This window comes from Brachyistius frenatus, unplaced genomic scaffold, assembly GCF_029030835.1.
Source record: "Brachyistius frenatus isolate BFR_SWC_R1_liver_20210118 unplaced genomic scaffold, ASM2903083v1 Contig_2, whole genome shotgun sequence".
Lineage (NCBI taxonomy): Eukaryota > Metazoa > Chordata > Actinopteri > Embiotocidae > Brachyistius > Brachyistius frenatus.
The window spans coordinates 5,769,033-5,786,082 of NW_027210601.1; the positions used below are offsets into that span (position 1 = coordinate 5,769,033).

A 17,050-nucleotide genomic window follows, 5' to 3' on the forward strand; every position below is an offset into this window, starting at 1 on the left:
ATCTTAAGGTGTGACTTTGCCCTCTGACCTTGACTCCTGACAATCCGCCTGGCAGGAAAACATTCAACAAAAGCCACCTTTTTCTTCACTGACCAAAAGAAGAAGACAGAGGAAGTGTATAGATGGAGTATAGACGAGGGTGAGGAAAAGTAATAAAAGCGACAGGTAAATTGAGGTAGGAGAGGAGGTGAGCACCGAGTCGGAGACGCACGGTAATCCAGAGGGAATGTTCCCCGGTGGGTTTTTAACACCTCTGTGTGACAAACTGCACAGAGACTCGATGTTCAAACATTATTAAACAACTCGGTGTTTTCTCTGGATGTCTCCAGTCAAAAATCAGTGGACTGAAACAGAGGTTTACCTGATTAATTAATCCTTAAATGTAGTCAGATGCTAAAATAGTAACTCCAGCTTCAAAATTGTGATGATTTACTGTTTGTTTTTGTCACATTTGATAAAGAAATAACTTTTGGTCCTGAATTGTTGGTGGGATATTTCAGTTTTCTTTTCATGGCAAAAACAATGGATATATTTGTTAAGCGAGATATATAATTCAAATGAAGTTGCAGCTAAGAACTACAAGGTGTTGCACACTATAAAGATTTCTTGATCTGATTTTTGGAAAGTTATTTTATTGTCAAAAACTTCTAAACAATAACAGATGATTCACAGTGGAGGAATAAATTCATAAAACAGTGAGTAAAAATACTTCTCTCTTCGTTATTATTGTCTTTAAATCATTTAGCCACTGTGCTGTAAGTCCCCACCACTGAACTGGATATCTAGTGCACAAAACAGGAAATGTAAAAAAATATTCGGGACATGGAGCTGCAGGTAAAAACAAAGTGATCAATCAGAGACTCTTGAACACCCAATAAATACAACCTCTGGGGGAGTGTTTTCTTGTATGTGTTTGTTTTTCAGTGTTTCAGCAGAGTTTCCAACGTGGGCTATTCATCCTTGTCCAGGAACTCATCTATAAACTGCACCACCTCCCCCTGTGAACACACATATGAAAAGAGAATGAAGCAGAGGCAACTCAGGAGGGTCTGTTTTGTCTGAGAGTTGATAACCATAAATCCTCTGACTCACAGTTCAGTCTGTCATTTCTCATGTTGTGCATTACGAAAGAGCTTACAGTCGGGAACTGAAAGGTATTCACCACGTACAGCATGTAATCCTGGTTTACGGTAGCCCTGATGGCCACACTCCTTGAGCTGCTTTGTAATAACTTAAAAGAAATGCTATGTCATACTGCCACCTCATGTCTGTCTGTGATACTGCAGCCTGATAAACATAGGGTACGTTGTACCGCAGGGCATCATGTGACCAGAATGAAGAATCCAGGATTTTTCCATAAATCATACAGGGACAGAGCCAGCGAGAGACGCAAACTGCCCAATCCAAGCGGTAACCCATTTCATGGGAGTCATGCAGGTCTATTTTTAATGGTAGGCTGTTTCTTGTGTTCCCTTCACTTGACCAAAGATGTCAAATCCGTGATGCACACACCTCGTCATCACTCGCCAAGTGCTGTTTGGAGAACTCCAACATCTGTAGCTGCATGGTGGTCTGATTGTAGTACCGCACTGCCTCCTGGAGAAAACACACACACAGGACAGTTCAACATCATTACGTCTTGCAGTGAATCAAAGACAAAATCAGTGCTAAATCTGTCTGAAATGTCGTAAACCTGAAAGTTTTCTGGAAGCTTATATATGTGCTTGAGGTAGAGCAATGAGAAAAATGTTTTAAAGAAACAGTTGCACATTTTTGGAAAAACAAATATTTATCTTTTGGAAACAACAGATAGCACTCTCGTATCGGCCCACTAAATGTAAAACTGCAACCAGCAGCAGATTCATTCAGTTTACCTTAAAATAACAACTGGAAACAGGAGAAAAGAGTCTGGCCTGGGTCTATCTTAGGGGGACAAAATGAACAGATGTAATCAGTTGAGCGTTTATTTGGTGCAGATACCTATGTTCAGCGAAACCAGCTGCTGGCTGTAGATTCACATTTGCTGCACTGACATGAGTGTGTTATTCTCTTGTGATCTTCTCATCTAACTCAAGGAAAGTTATGGGCAGAAATATGAGTCACCAGTAACTGAATTTTAATCTTTTATATTTGAATGGCTAAACTTGAATAATTGTATTAAAATATTCATTTGAATCATATAATTTGAATTTGTACTATTTAATTTGAATAATTTCATTGAAAAACTGAAATTCAGGTTAAGAATAATACATTCAATTTGAAATCATGCTCTTCAGACTTTTTTTTTTAATGCAAATATTCAAGTTAATTGTACAAATGTAACTTATGTGATTCAAATTCATTTTAATGCAATTATTCAAATTAAGCAATTTAAAATCAAATATAAATGATTCTGTTATAAAGTAACACATATGTCTGCCCATACAATTTTTCCCAAAATGTCAAAATATTATTTTACAGTACTTTAAGAAATGAAAAAAAGTAACACAAAAAACACTCCTTCAGAAAGAAGAACAGTTGGATTAAGAAGCATTTATCTTGGGAGTCAATGGTAACTAAATAATTGCTTTTGACATAAACTACCTTAAAAACATTTTTCTTGTGTGTTTTCTTGTGTGTGCTTCAGTTTAGTGCATAAGGTGTGTAATCATTTATATCACTCACTGATCTGGGGAAGAAGTCCTCTTCTATCAGCCCCCATTGGCTCTTGTGGAACTTGTAATAAGCCACGTTGTTCTTCATGACTTCATCGCTGGGGTCAAACAGCATGTAGCTGGCTGCACATGGGACTGCGTTCTTCAGGTCATTCACTGAAAACATGACAGGGAACAACTTAATCCAGGGATTTCTTCGTAAAAGTCACACACAAACACAATGGACCTGAGAAGAAGAGCGCTTCAGTCGAAGGTGCACATAGATGGATAACTGCAAGCTACTCACGTTTGTAATAGGCGAACTGCAGGTAGTGGTACATGGTGGCCACAAACTTCTCAACGACAAAACCTCCGACAACAGGTGTCAGGTCACTTTCACAGCTCACCTTCCTCTCAAGGACTTCTATGTAGTGATCTGAAAAGTAAAGAAATCATAGTCCGACATGAAACTCCTCTTAAACTCTGAAGAGTTTGCAAAAAAAAAAATAGTCTAATAAAAACAGAATAAATTCATTCGTGCATTTAGAAAAGGGCAGAGCAAGGAGGAATTCCATAACCATAAATACAGATGACACAGACATGAACTGACCGGCTATGGACGGGTAGAAGTCTTTAAAGTCTTTGACGTCCCTTGGGCCCTCGGATGCAGCCAGACACTCATCATAGACCTTGAAGAAGTCCCTCAGTGCCAGCTCCATGTCTGACACCGACGTACGGAAGTTTTCTCCATTGTATGCCCTCACTGCCCGCACAAACAAGGTCTGGAACAAAATGACAGAAAGCATACTCATTAAATATAGTGTATCATGTGGTCAAGCCACATCATTAGGGAACACTGTCTAATAGAGTTCGGTGATACTTTAATCTTTTTTTTTTATTGCTGTGACAGTTTACGATATCAAAGAATTTTTTTTTTTTACGACATGTTAAGGTAATGTTTGCAGACAATGTATAAAGGGACATGTTTAAATTTATTAGTCATTGCAACAATTATACTGAACAACATAAAAATACTTTGAGACTTTTGTCCCTGCGTTTCCTGTTTGTATCTACACTATATACGCATGTTAAAATCCAGGTCAAATAAAATACTGCTGAGACAAAACACAATAAACTTCAACTAATTGTATTTTGTAGTGTAAAAGGACAACAGAAGAAATGAAATCTTTATGATATCAACCTGCTTATTTTGCTGGAGCCACTGAAACCCTGACAAGGATGCCTGAAGGTCCCAGATCAGCAGTGGGAAGCTCGTAATGTGGGATAGGCCCGTTTGGCCCGCCAACCACATTGGCACCCCCACAGAGCCAATTATAGGATGAGTTGTGTGCAGTGCTTGAAGTGGAAAGAAATAAGAGCCAGTACTCCTCTCATGCACATGCTGACCTGTGTATTGGCCGTTACCATTCATTCAGGATTTCTACACTGAATATAAGACACTATATAAAAGGGGTTGGTGTTCAGAAATAAAGGCGTTTCATCAAGGGGACACCATTTCAAATGTTACAGTAACAAAAGTAGTTCAAAAACGAGTAGGCACGTGGCTGGCCGTACATGAAACACTGGAGGGCTTTTATTTTGAAACGCATACAGGAAGCACCGGCAACTGGTGATAAGAAACTGTAAAGGTTTTTATTTTCTGATCACTTTTTGATTGTAGCATAAATTCAGCAAGCACCAGACATTTGTAGAAGACCAAACAACATTGTTATTTATAATGAATAAGATGTTTACAGTTTGTTCTAGGGTTAAACTGAATTGTTAGGTGTTTTTTTTATTTTTATGTTAACGTTACAGCAACGTGCTCCTCGTTGCTAGCTCGAATGGTAACTTCCTAGCTCCTGGCCTGCATTTAGTGCTGGTTGGGAAGAATTTGACTTTGGCTGTATCATGGTCGGACTCTGTTCCTGTTGTCTTTGAGCCCGTTCGGAGCCACATTAACATAACTGTGATATTATATTGTAACTTTACAGACTGGCCACCGACAGAGAATAGCAGGACAGAGCGGAAACAGGCGATAGCGCCCCCTTGTGTTACGTAGTTTATTTATTTAGGGCCGCTGTGAATCAAGCGCAAGAAAAAGTTCCCAGTTCACCCAAGAGTGAAATGCAGTAACGCTGGCGAGTAATGGCTCACTTGTACTACCGGTTGTGTATGTGTGTGTTTACAAAGATGTATGCAGCCTCCCCTTGTGTACAAGTCTGCAGAGATCAGGAAGGATCCAAACTACAGAGCCTCTGACTGTGTTTCGTGTCTTTACCTCGTAGGATTTGGTCTCCAGGTCTTTGAGGTGTTCTTCGGCTCCAGGCAGACTCTTGTAGTAGGCCATGTTCCTCTTCATCATCTCATCGTCTGGGTGTTTGAGCAGAAAGGTGTGAGCAGCAGACACCGCCTTGGCCAGGTTGTCAGACTGGGACACAACACAAACACACGTTTATGAATGGCTATTTTTTTTTTTTTTTTTTTTTTTGTGCTGGTCAATTAAGGAAAAGAAGTGGTAAAACTACACTACAGCTCCTAAAATACTCTGTAGTTACCAGAGATCTGATACATTGTGAGTAAATAACTCCTGAACCTGGGACTAGATTGTGGAAAATTTGAAATGAATGTTTCACTGTGTAAGTCATTCAGCTTCTACTTTTTAGCAATTGATCAATCATCAGGTGTTTCCTTTTTTGTCTGGCCCTCATGACCTCAGTAATCTGTTAACACTGTTAAGTAGAACAATTCAAATCACAAATTCCCTCCTACTGTGTTATATGAATGTCTTAACTCAATAGATCAGTAAACAATTGTTGCTGTGTCATTATCTGAGGAATAATATTGTATTACGATTAAACTATATGCTAAGGACCAGCCATGGTTTAACGTGTCAGTGAAAAATCTCCCACAGAGGTCAAATTGGATGTCATCTGATGAGTGTGAATCCATATGATTAAGATAATTCCCATCCGAATGAAACCATTCAGTGACCTCTGGATCTTCATACTGGATGAGGTCATCAGGATAGAAATGCTTAAATCATAGATAAAGGTGATCATTCAAAATACCTTTGTAATAGGCCTCCCTGAAATTACAGCAAATTACAACACAGATATTTAGTATGCAAGGAGTTTAAAAATACTATTTTGTAGTTGTGTACTAATGGACCAAAAAAAAACGTTCCAGGTGAATGAACCTCACCTGTATGGCATCTGCATCTGCATTTGTTTTGTTTGTCGTCTTATTAACAGTATTCAAACATGTCCCTTCGATTGCTGCATCTCTTTATGTAGTTATCCGTGTTTTAAATTTACCATAACCCAACCTTTACCCTGAGTTTTCAACCCTGAATTAACTGTCACAACACACCAGAATCCTGAGTCTAAGCTTGTAGACGTCATGAGGAGTACGATGTGTTTCTCTCTTGTTCTGGATTTTACTTCTGAATAGGAGGGACAAGACATCACAAGCATGAACTAGTAAAAATTCAGGATCTCGTTTTTTCTTACACAACAGACCCCCTGTGCATCCGTGTCACCTATAAAGTGACGTCAGAGTGCAATTCAAGGAAAGATGAACTGAGTAAAACTATCATCTTATATGGATAATCATAAAGTAAACAGAGATGTAAACCATAGATTCAAATCGTACTGGTCTGGACTACACGTATATTTAGCTTACTTTGAAGTAGGCATACTGAAGGTATTTGTACGGCTCTCTCCGATCAAATTCATCTATGGTGTCCCGGCTGGGCATGGTCTGTCTGAAAGCAGGTAGCCCCTGTTTGCAGCGCTTCAGGCACTGCGCCCTCTTCATAACGTTTCCAAACGCCCGCAGCTCTGGGAACTCCGCAAACTTCTGCTCGTCGTCCAGCCGGACGGAGCTGCAGTTGAGGTTGCAGAAGGCCTCACTGTCCCGCAACAGCCGGTAGAGTCTCAGCGACACCTCCATGTACTCCACCGTCTCCGTCCACTTCTCCCCGGTGTACTGATCCAGTGCGTATTTGTAAGCAGACTCCAGAGGCATCAGCTCCTGTCTGGGGAAACTCCTGAAGCTGTATTTTTCATACTGAGAGTTCACCACAGATATTGAAAACGCGAGTAGTAACGCAGAGAAGACCTTTGAAGAAGTGGAGGGTGCCATTTTTTTGGAGTCTAGTAAATGGTGGAGAGGCTGGCTGGGATGATCCCAGACCGTCGGCGTGCGTTGGTCTCTAGGACCGCCTCAAGTTCCACCACGTATCCGGACAAAGTTTCCCCTCCCCCGGGCGCAGGGCAGGATCAGTCGCTTCGGCGAGCTGCTGGAGCAGCTCCTCCCACTAAATCACAAAAGTAAATCACTGCTGTTGTTCTGTTTTTATAGCACCACGAAAAGCCCTACAGAAGTTAGACCTTCATACTTTAACACAGCTGAGTGAGAGATTAATGTGGACTGCCTTCTAGCTATGGATTAAGGATATTTTACCATGTGATTTAATCTTATTAGACGCGTTATTGTACTGCTTTTTAAAGTTTAAACCTGTCTCTCCCTGGCCACTAATTAGACCCCTGGTGAGAGTGTCCCTCCCACTGCCACGTAGAAACATTCCTGCCTGGTCTGCCCCCTTCCAAAGGCCTGGGTACCACCACAGCTGTATGCATGCGTAACATAAAATGCAAACTTTACGTGTCCTGCGCGTTGTTGGCAATTTAAGTGTAATTCAGATGCGTAGTCAGATGTGCGCATTATTCTTATTTAAATGGGACCAGCGGGGATGTGTCTGCAGCTGCGTGAAGACCCTTACGTTACCACGTTGACACATCTTGGAGGGAGGGCTGCACTGCGCAAGAGCAATACGTGGTGCCCAAACTATCCCATTCAATCGTAAAGTACGTCAAGCCAGCAGGAAAGAAGTCGAAAAAGACAGGAAATACACGTTGAAATTTCAAAATAGAAGCACAGCTGGTTACTCAAGCGTTGTTTGTATTTGTTTATGTATCATACAGACATCGGTTCATATATTGTAGCCATATAAATGTGCGTTTTTATTAACAAAACATATAATTTAGGCCATCAGTTGAGGGTTTATGTGTGAAGTTAAACCGGATGTGGTGCGAGCTGTCTCCGACTTGACACGTGATCATTGCTACGGTGGGACCAGGGGCAGGACTTTCTATCCAAGTCGGAGTAAAAGGAAACCACAGTACCAGGGAGCAGGGAGTCAGCGTACACATATACAGGCCAGAGACATAGTTATCTCCATCGTCTGAAAGTTTGTCGGCGATGAAAATGATCGTGTGCGTGCAGGGGGTGTTGTATTTGTCAATTTTAGTGACGTTCGCCGCTTGCAACGCTCCTCCGGTACCGTTAGACGACATCTTCATTGAGAAAACTTTCGTCCCGGAGCAGTGTGTGCGCGCAGTCAAAGTAGGGGACTATGTCAGGTATCACTACATTGGCACGTTTCCGGACGGCAAGAAGTTCGATTCCAGGTGAGTAACGCACACTGGGATTATTTTTATTCGCTCCGTGCAGAGCAGACCGGCTGCACGGTGCCAACAGCGTGCGTGATGCGTAAAAGTGCGCGTTTATTGGTTCGTCCTTCTGAGCCACGCAGGCAGGCAGGCAGGCAGACTGAGCTCTGGAGCTCCCAAACATTTTCACGACCAAATAGGGGCTTATACATAGCATCTCAGCTCTCAGGTGGAGAGTTTAGTCATTAAACGACACTTTACAGATAAACATTAATCACACGGAATCATGTGGACCTCTGCGTTATGCTTAAACTTTCTGAAGGTCCCTGGACTCCACTTAACACCACTGACTTGATGAATAGTGGTAACATGCAAAGTGGTCCCCAGGCCAGGCCCCAAGACACCTAAGGGTCCCAAATTCACTGCATGTTTATTTTGTGATTATTTACATTTGAATTAAATTCACTTTACCACAATCTACAATTATTTCTGTTCTTCCTTGGGTTGCAATTGCATTGTAATGGTCACTCATGCCTTTATGATGTATCTTAAGAACTAATAAACTGTTATGAAGCAGAAATATAAATCTGTCACCCACAGTTTGGCCTGAGTGACTTTTTTTGAAAGCCTTTCTAATGCAAATAAAATGATAATAATTTGAAAATATGCACGTGTCACATGAATACTAGTTTCTTTAGTCTCTTATAAAAATATGTTTTCACTGGTAAAACCCTTGCATCAGAGCCTCAAAGGAACTGGGCTCCTTTTAGGGTATAACTAAAGTTGTAGTCAAAGCCAACAAATAAATTAATCAATTTTTAGACATTAACAACCTCACAGGTAATATTAGCAGAAATATTATTTTTGTTTGTTTTTCAGTTATGACCGTGGCAGCACCTACAATGTGTTTGTTGGCAAGAAGCAGCTGATTAAGGGGATGGACAAAGCTCTGGTGGGGATGTGTGTCAATGAGAGAAGTCTCGTCAAGATCCCACCTCATCTCGCCTATGGAGAACAAGGATACGGTGTGTATGTTTGAATGTGTCAGACCCATATGAGCACATCCCTCTGTCCCATCACTCAACTAACTAACTCAATGAGAATAAAACATTTAGTATCCCTACAAAGTCCACGGACAGACTAGTGTTTATTCCTCAGTGTAGTTACTATAAATACACAGATGAGTGAGCACATGAGAAGTTGGTCGGCTGGCAGAAGCACAAGGGATAAAAACTACAGTCTCTGAAGAGAGCACTGTTTTGTGTTGAAGCAAAAAGGATGTGGGCTGCTCCTAGGCGTCCATGTTGAATGACGTCAGAGGGACATCACAGACCAGGAAGCAGATCAGAGTAAGCTGCTTTGGATCCAGATTTCCAACTGTTGGTAGCTGTGGTGCAAACGTTAATGCATCAACTGCAAGCAAACCTTCTACATGTTGATGTGAGGTTTAAGTACTGTTCAGAAAATGTTAATATCGTTGCATTTGATTGGAGTAATGAAAGGGAAAATGTTGAGGCATTGTTTCATTTGTGTGAGTATGCATGAAATATTTAGATAATGATAGAGAGAGAGAGAGAGAGAGAGAGAGAGAGAGAGAGAGAGAGAGAGAGAGAGAGAGAGAGAGAGAGAGAGAGAGAGAGAGAGGGGGCATGTGCAGACAGGTAAGAGATGAGGCTTTTCCTCTACCACAGGTCTGTCTTAGAGGGATCACAATGGAAAAAAGTAGAACTTATAGAAGTGAAACGGAAAGAGTTTTCAAACAGGTGGAAAGAGATTTACACCAGAAAGAAACTGCCACCTCATCAGCAGTGAAGGTTTAATGGCTACCACACAGACCCTGCTCTGCCCCTCCTCTTCAGATTCTCCATTTTATCTCCATCTTATGTTCTTGCTACATAATAAATCAAACTGAGTTAGGAGAAATATAGGACTCTTTTTGGCACAAATTTAACTGTATCACGATATTCAATATTCACCTATAAACTGATATTTGCTGCATTAATCAAACAAAATCAGAAAGTTAACCAAGTAGCCAACAATTAGATAAACTGTTTGCAAAAACAGGTGAAAGATATCGGCAGTGAAAAGATAAATAATTATTGTTTGCTCAGTTTAAAGATCTTGACACAGATTTTAGGTCGTATTTTCCTGCACGTGTGACACAAACAGGAGTATTTCACATGGGAGGTTATAAAGTAGTGTTTGTTGTTCTCCTCTACAGGCGACATCATCCCTGCTGACTCCATCCTCCACTTTGACGTTCTGTTGCTTGACGTGTGGAACCCAGAAGACGGCGTCCAGTTGAACACATACCACACGCCCTCCATCTGCTCCAGAAAGGTGGAGGTGTCTGACTACGTCCGCTACCACTACAATGGCACCCTGCTGGACGGGACCCTCTTTGATTCCAGGTTTGTTCTGTATGACGACTCATTCACACAAACTGACACACAAAAATGCACATGCATTCATGTAGTATCTGTTGTCCACTCGTTGCTGTAGTCACACCCGCATGCGGACCTATGACACCTACGTCGGGATCGGCTGGCTGATCGCTGGTATGGACCAGGGCCTTCTGGGAATGTGTGTTGGAGAGAGACGCATCATCACTATGCCCCCATCACTTGGATATGGAGAGAATGGAGATGGTGAGTGTTTACATTTGCATTATGATTAGTTGTTTCCAGGAGTCTTATTGTTTATTTAGACTCGACAACAATAAACCGTAAGCCAGAGCCCCCGCAGAAAACCCTCGCAGACATAGAGATGTTTAAGATGTTTCTGAAATGGTTTTCCACAAAAACACAACACTGCTGAACACCAGATGTCTCATACTTCACTGTAAAATCCAATCTCGGTCTATGTGCACTGGAGGCTTCAAGTTTCCACATCATACATGTGGAAGGTGAATTGGACCAGGTTGAGTTTCCAAAATGATTCTTTTAAAATCAGATTTTTTTTTTTTTTGTGAGCACATAGAAACTTTGCACTTTCAGCAGCATACTCTGCACATTAAGGCATTCAACTGTAGTAACAAGAAGAAAATACGTGTTTGAGTGAAGGGAGAATTTAAATTAAATTTTCCAAATCCTCACTCCGATCCATTTCTTTTGAAAACATTAATTTCATTCTAATCTAATAAACCCTGGCAAGACTCATTTTACTTGCTGCTTTTGTCTCCAGTTTCCAGCCAAACAGTATTTCTGACTGGTAGTTTAATTCCTCAAATCCAATATGCTTCTTGCTCACCAGACCATAACTAATAAGAGCAATGAAAACAGGCAAAGATTTTGGTTACATACTCCCTCGGCACACTTTAAACTCTGTAACATGGTGTTGTAACCGCTGAATAACTTTCTGGCAGATATTTCGATGAGAAGATTATTATCACTTTCATGTCTGTGGGTCAACATAAAGCCTCAACCAGCAGCTGGCTAACTTAGCATAGCTCAAAGACTGGAAGAAGCTCGTCCAGCTTTGTTCCAAGGAAACAAAACCTGCCCACCAGAATTTCTAAACCTCTGTAATAAACATATTAATTCTTATTTGTGTAACCCAAGCAAAAGACAAAATGTGTATATACAGATGTATATATAGATATTTGAGTATTTATGAATATTTTAACTAATCTTCATCAATAGAGAAGCAAAATACAATCCCAGCCAGTATGAGGAAGAGTATCAACAGCATTTAACCAATTTGAAGCTATTTGATAAGTAACAACATAGATAATGTCATATGTCTTTGTTCCTTTCTGCCATACCTTCTTATTCACATCATATTTTCAGGATTTGTACTGAAAGTTTTTTTTTGACCTATGGAACAGTTTCGCATTTTAACTCAAGGTCCACTTATTACACAGTTCAGGATCCCAGTCATGATTATTGAAAGAATAAAGACAAATATCTCATGTAGTTCATCTCATCTCCTCCCCTCAGGTAGCGACATCCCAGGACAGGCCTCTCTGGTGTTCGATGTTGTTCTGTTAGACCTCCACAATCCCAGAGACGGGATCGCAGTGACGAATCAGAAGGTGCCCGAGTCCTGCACGAGGAAGACCGTCACTGGAGACTTTGTGCGGTACCACTACAACGGCAGCCTCCTCGATGGGACATTTTTCGACTCCAGGTATGTTTTTATGTCCAATATTCATCATGTTCATCACACAGAATGACTCAAAAGTAAATCTTTGGACTCATAAATGGGACTTCATTTGTAAATAGCTGCTGTTCCTCAAAACAGCCACAAGATGGCAGACTCTCTCTTTGCACTGGAGACAAGTAAAGCGGAATCAGAACTTAAAACCACCAGTGAATATTTCCTGTTTTCATTGCTCAATAATGCATCCTCTGAGGTGTTATGCACTTTAAACTTCTTAACACTTGTGCTGCTACTGACAACAGAAGTTTAATAATACCTCTGGCACACGTGTAGCAGGTTTTGGGCCTAATTTAATGTATCACTTTGTTTCTAAAATGAAATAATTAAAGAATATAAGACAGTGTAAATATAATACAGTGGTTTTAGATAATCTTGTAACAGTAATGAGTAGGATACTGTAATCAAGTTATATATAAACTTTTAAGAGACCATAAGCCATTTATATATACAATCACGCACACACACCTCACTTTTCCCTTTTCTACAGATAATGGTAAAGTGTTAATTTTGGAATCAAAATTTATTTGTCGGGGCTAAAATAAACTGCAGCTGAGCCAGAAGTCTTCAGTTTCTTCAAAAGTTCTCGACGATGACTGAACACCATTAATTCATTTTCATGTTTCCACTCTGCATAGCTTTGTGGTTTGCGTCTTCTCTAATTTACAAGGGCTTGCTTGTTGTGCACTCATATGAATGCCTCTGCATTAATGTTTGCTTCCTGTTACACATCCTGCCTCTGGACACAAAATGTGTGATAATGCCAGAAGTGTCAAGTTCTTCATTTATTCTAAAATAGTATTAAACTGCAGTTTCATGTTAAAAAAAAACAACAGAAAAGCATCCTCCAAAATAAACAGATTAATTTAATATCCTATCGTCCTTTAGGTGGTTAGGTATTTGTTAGAAAAATTACTCAGAGGCTTGGTTCAAAATCAAACATATCAGACATTTATTCTTGCAAGACAGAGCAAATACATGCACCCTCAAAGAGAGGTGTCCAGCAGTGCTTCCCGTCACTCCTCCGTAGGGCAGCTCCTATACAGTTGACAAACAATTAACAGTCACCCCTAATTCCTTTGTATCTACTTTTGTATGGTAATATTGATTAGATTTGCAGGTCACAAGATGAGGACACAATCGTCAATTAGATACGGAAAGTAAAACAAAAAGGAATCACTTGCAAATAAGAGAGAAAACAAGAGACTTTTCGGAGCCCGGTTGACGAGAGACTTTCTGGAGCCACAATGCAAACAAGAGGAAGAGACAAATCTTTCCTTTCCATCATATCCCTCCTGTTTATACAAAGTATAACATAACATGTACATAAAAAAAAAGAAAAAACAAAAGAATCAGCATGAGGAAAATCATATTAATCACACTGCTTCACTGCTTGACAAGAGACTTTTCGGAGCCTGCTTGACAAGAACCTTCCCAGAGCCACAATGTAAACAAGAAGAAGAGACAAATCTTTTTCTTTCCATCAGTATTATTCATTTGCGCCCTTCTCTGCACTGCCTAGGCCTCCTGAATATTCAATTAAATGACAACTCACTTTATAATGTAATTACCCCTGTTTATTATATTCTCAGTGAGTTCCCAGATTTTCAATGTTTTGTTACTATTTTCTGTCCTGCAGCTACTCTCGTAATCGTACTTATGACACCTATGTGGGTCGAGGCTATGTGATCGCCGGCATGGACGAGGGCCTGATCGGAATCTGTGTGGGAGAGAGACGCACCATCACCATACCCCCACATCTTGCATATGGAGAGGAAGGCACAGGTGTGTGTGTGTGTGTGTGTGTGTGTGTGTGTGTGTGTGTGTGTGTGTGTGTGTGTGTGTGTGTGTGTGTGTGTGTGTGTGTGTGTGTGTGTGTGTGTGTACTGCTTTGATACCCTTATTTGTATCACAGAAATGATACGCTGTGAGTACGTCTATGTTTGAATTCTTTCTTTTCTTCTCCTCACCACGTCTCAGGCGCTAAGATCCCTGGTTCAGCCGTGCTGGTGTTTGACGTTCACGTCATTGACTTCCACAACCCTTCAGACAGCACCGAGGTCACTGTCACTTTCAAACCAGAAGAGTGTGAGAAGCAAAGCAAAAAGGGAGACTTCATCAAATATCACTACAATGCCACTCTCATGGACGGCACGTCCATCGACTCCACGTGAGTTAACTTCCGTCAGACGCTTTCAGGCCCCCTGGGAAATTTAGTTATCTCAGTAATGAGACGCATTGGAAAGGCAGTTTTAAAGTAGAATCATATCATATCTGATTAAGTGCTAAATATTTTGGGTTGTAGACAAAGGTGGCAGGTGTAAATGTCCTGCCTGGCAATGCAGTCGAGGTGCAGATGTAGCCTGTGTGAATAATGTGCGAGAGTCTACCCCGTGGTATATAATCCTGTAATAGTCCTCTTTTTCTGCTTTTGTATAAGGCACACATAATGCATGTACTGACTTAAAGGTAATGTCTAAAAACACAGTTATTTAATATGTTTGTACTTTATTTCAGGTATAATTATGGAAAAACATACAACATCGTCCTGGGGGCCAATCAGGTCGTCCCAGGGATGGAGGAAGGACTGATGGACATGTGTGTGGGAGAGAAGAGGCACCTTGTTATTCCACCTCACCTGGGCTATGGCGAGAGAGGAGTCAGTAAGTCACACACGAAACCCCACATCAACCTAATTGGCGCCGTAATAACAGCGGATACGTTCTGCAATATCTTCAAGTATCTTTTTTTCATTGTAAAAATTCAGAATGTGATTCTTACTGATTTGCTGACACCGTCCGATACACACGCCACCATGTGCGTAAGGGTAGCACGGTCACACTCTCAGCTCTCAACTCAATCTCTTATTGAATAAGCATGGCAAAAATCAATCAACAACAGTAAAAAAAAATGCATAGGTGAGTGTTAGAAAAATTACTCGGAGGCTGTGTTCAAAATCAAACATATCGGACATTTATTCTTGCAAGAAGGAGCAAATACATGTACACTCAAAGAAAGATGTCCAGCGTTGCTGACAGTTATGTCCACCACAAGAATATGAATGAGGCCAATAATCAGCAGGGGTGGTTGTGATGATCACAGTTTAATTGCTTCACCGCAGCTCTTGCTAAGTGTGTGTTTGTGTGTGTGTGTGTGTGTGTGTGTGTGTGTGTGTGTGTGTGTGTGTGTGTGTGTGTGTGTGTGTGTGTGTGTGTGTGTGTGTGTGTGTGTGTGTGTGTGTGTGTGTGTGTGTGTGTGTGTGTGTGTGTGTAGCTGACGAAGTTCCTGGGAGCGCCGTGCTGGTGTTTGACATCGAGCTGGTCAGCATGGAGGAAGGACTTCCTGAAGGCTACATGTTCATCTGGAATGACGAGGTGTCACCTGACCTCTTCGCTGAGATGGACGTAGACAAAGACAAGCAGGTGGAGCCCTCTGAGGTATGACAACCTGCTGTTACTGTGACATTTTTAACACCTAAATGAAGCCTTTCCCTGTTTTGCCCTTATCAGTATACCTTTAAGCTACCTTCTCCGATTCTTCTTTGCTTCCATAGTTTACCGACTACATCATGCGGCAGGTGAACGAAGGTAAAGGCCGCCTGGCTCCCGGCTTCGATCCGTACCGCATCATCGACAACATGTTCTCCAACCAGGACCGTGACGGAGATGGAAAGATCACAGAGGCAGAGTTCAAACTTAAAGCTGACGAAGCTGCTGCCCACGACGAGCTATGACGGGACAGAGTGTGAAACACATCAAGGTGTCTGGCAGTGTCAAGGGCTTTTAATAAATATGCGGGTGGTAGGGTAGCAACAGATGGGGTTGTTTGTTTAAAGTAAGCAAATGTGGAGTGGAAAGGGTGCTGAGAGAGATTTTATTTTTTATTTTGTGGACTGAGATGATGGTTAAAGGGCAGCTTGTCCAGAAAGTGCCAAATGAGTCTGAAAAGAAAGAGGGAAGATTTAGGAACAAGAACTTTTATTTTACAAAGAAAACACCTAATTTGAGGACTGTGATGACCGTGAATGACTTTTTTTTACCTCCTTGTTCATCAAGTTCTTTGACTTGTTTTATGTGACCTTATTTTTATTTTGAAGGGTATAAAAGCACTCCTGTGTGAGAGAACAAACCAAGGCCTTACTCCAAGCTCTGCATTTAACGCTCTTTTTGTTTTTACTGATTTCTTTTGTGTGTCAAACTTTTATATCCGTTTGTCTGAAAGAGTCTTCCAGGTGCACTGAGTTGGTCATCACTCCCTGTAATACACTGTGATTTAAAGAAATCACGTTTGTTGAGTCGACGCTCATTTTAGGGTGAAGATAAGTGAGAACATTAGATTAGAATTTAGAATCGATTTTATTTCCATGATTCAAAGTCAACACCTTCTACTGTTTTTCTTTGACGTGTCGTGACGCCTTCTGTGTTTCTGCTGTTAAAAATCACCCACACAGGGCATCAGTCGCCCTCCAACATACCAATGGAAGGTCATAAAATCCTTAATGGCTTTCTGGTCTGTCAGTAACTTTTGGTCAACTGTTTTTTCCCTCGCTTGTTTTTGTCTTCTCCAAATGTCAGTCGCAGTTTAGGACAATATGTGTCAGTGTGTGTGAGAGAAACATGAGTGAGTTGTTGTTTTTTTATTACTTTTTCATTCAGGAGAAAACTAAAGCTTGATGGTGACCATGTCAGCCTAAAGTTTTGTTCAATGAAATGGCCTGAACTAAAATAAATGCAGAGATTATGTCTGCCCTTTTGTTCTTGAATTTGATGTTGTTTTTTTTTAATCTTATATTTTTGTTGCACC

At 40.9% G+C, this 17,050-nt stretch overlaps 2 protein-coding genes across 2 annotated transcripts; one reads left to right on the plus strand and one right to left on the minus strand.

The window, feature by feature from the left end:
- Positions 1–388: 388 nt before the first annotated feature.
- On the minus strand, positions 389–6,886 carry crtap (cartilage associated protein). Its single transcript, XM_069696105.1, has 7 exons — positions 6,318–6,886; positions 4,915–5,064; positions 3,244–3,415; positions 2,941–3,069; positions 2,665–2,810; positions 1,513–1,596; positions 389–998 (listed from the first exon to the last, which is right to left on the minus strand). Exons 1-7 carry the CDS (start codon positions 6,777–6,779, stop codon positions 951–953), a joined length of 1,191 nt encoding a protein of 396 aa, XP_069552206.1. The 5' UTR covers positions 6,780–6,886; the 3' UTR covers positions 389–950.
- Positions 6,887–7,802: 916 nt separating this feature from the next.
- Positions 7,803–17,009, plus strand: fkbp9 (FKBP prolyl isomerase 9). The gene is made up of 10 exons (XM_069696057.1): positions 7,803–8,107; positions 8,969–9,114; positions 10,311–10,500; positions 10,592–10,737; positions 12,028–12,217; positions 13,887–14,032; positions 14,228–14,417; positions 14,765–14,910; positions 15,521–15,684; positions 15,801–17,009. Exons 1-10 carry the CDS (start codon positions 7,899–7,901, stop codon positions 15,978–15,980), a joined length of 1,707 nt encoding a protein of 568 aa, XP_069552158.1. The 5' UTR covers positions 7,803–7,898; the 3' UTR covers positions 15,981–17,009.
- Positions 17,010–17,050: the final 41 nt, after the last annotated feature.

What these genes read in the sequence shown, in the direction of transcription:
- fkbp9 (XM_069696057.1), top strand. Translation starts at nt 7,899, where the DNA reads ATGAAAATGATCGTGTGCGTGCAGGGGGTGTTGTATTTGTCAATTTTA. An exon ending in GGGACCCTCTTTGATTCCAG is followed by an intron (nt 10,501 to 10,591) that starts GTTTGTTCTGTA and finishes TCGTTGCTGTAG; the next exon opens with TCACACCCGCATGCGGACCT. An exon ending in ATATGGAGAGAATGGAGATG is followed by an intron (nt 10,738 to 12,027) that starts GTGAGTGTTTAC and finishes TCCTCCCCTCAG; the next exon opens with GTAGCGACATCCCAGGACAG.
- crtap (XM_069696105.1), bottom strand. Translation starts at nt 6,779, where the DNA reads ATGGCACCCTCCACTTCTTCAAAGGTCTTCTCTGCGTTACTACTCGCG. An exon ending in TGGAGACCAAATCCTACGAG is followed by an intron (nt 3,416 to 4,914) that starts GTAAAGACACGA and finishes ATTTTGTTCCAG; the next exon opens with ACCTTGTTTGTGCGGGCAGT. An exon ending in GCAGTTCGCCTATTACAAAC is followed by an intron (nt 2,811 to 2,940) that starts GTGAGTAGCTTG and finishes TCATGTTTTCAG; the next exon opens with TGAATGACCTGAAGAACGCA.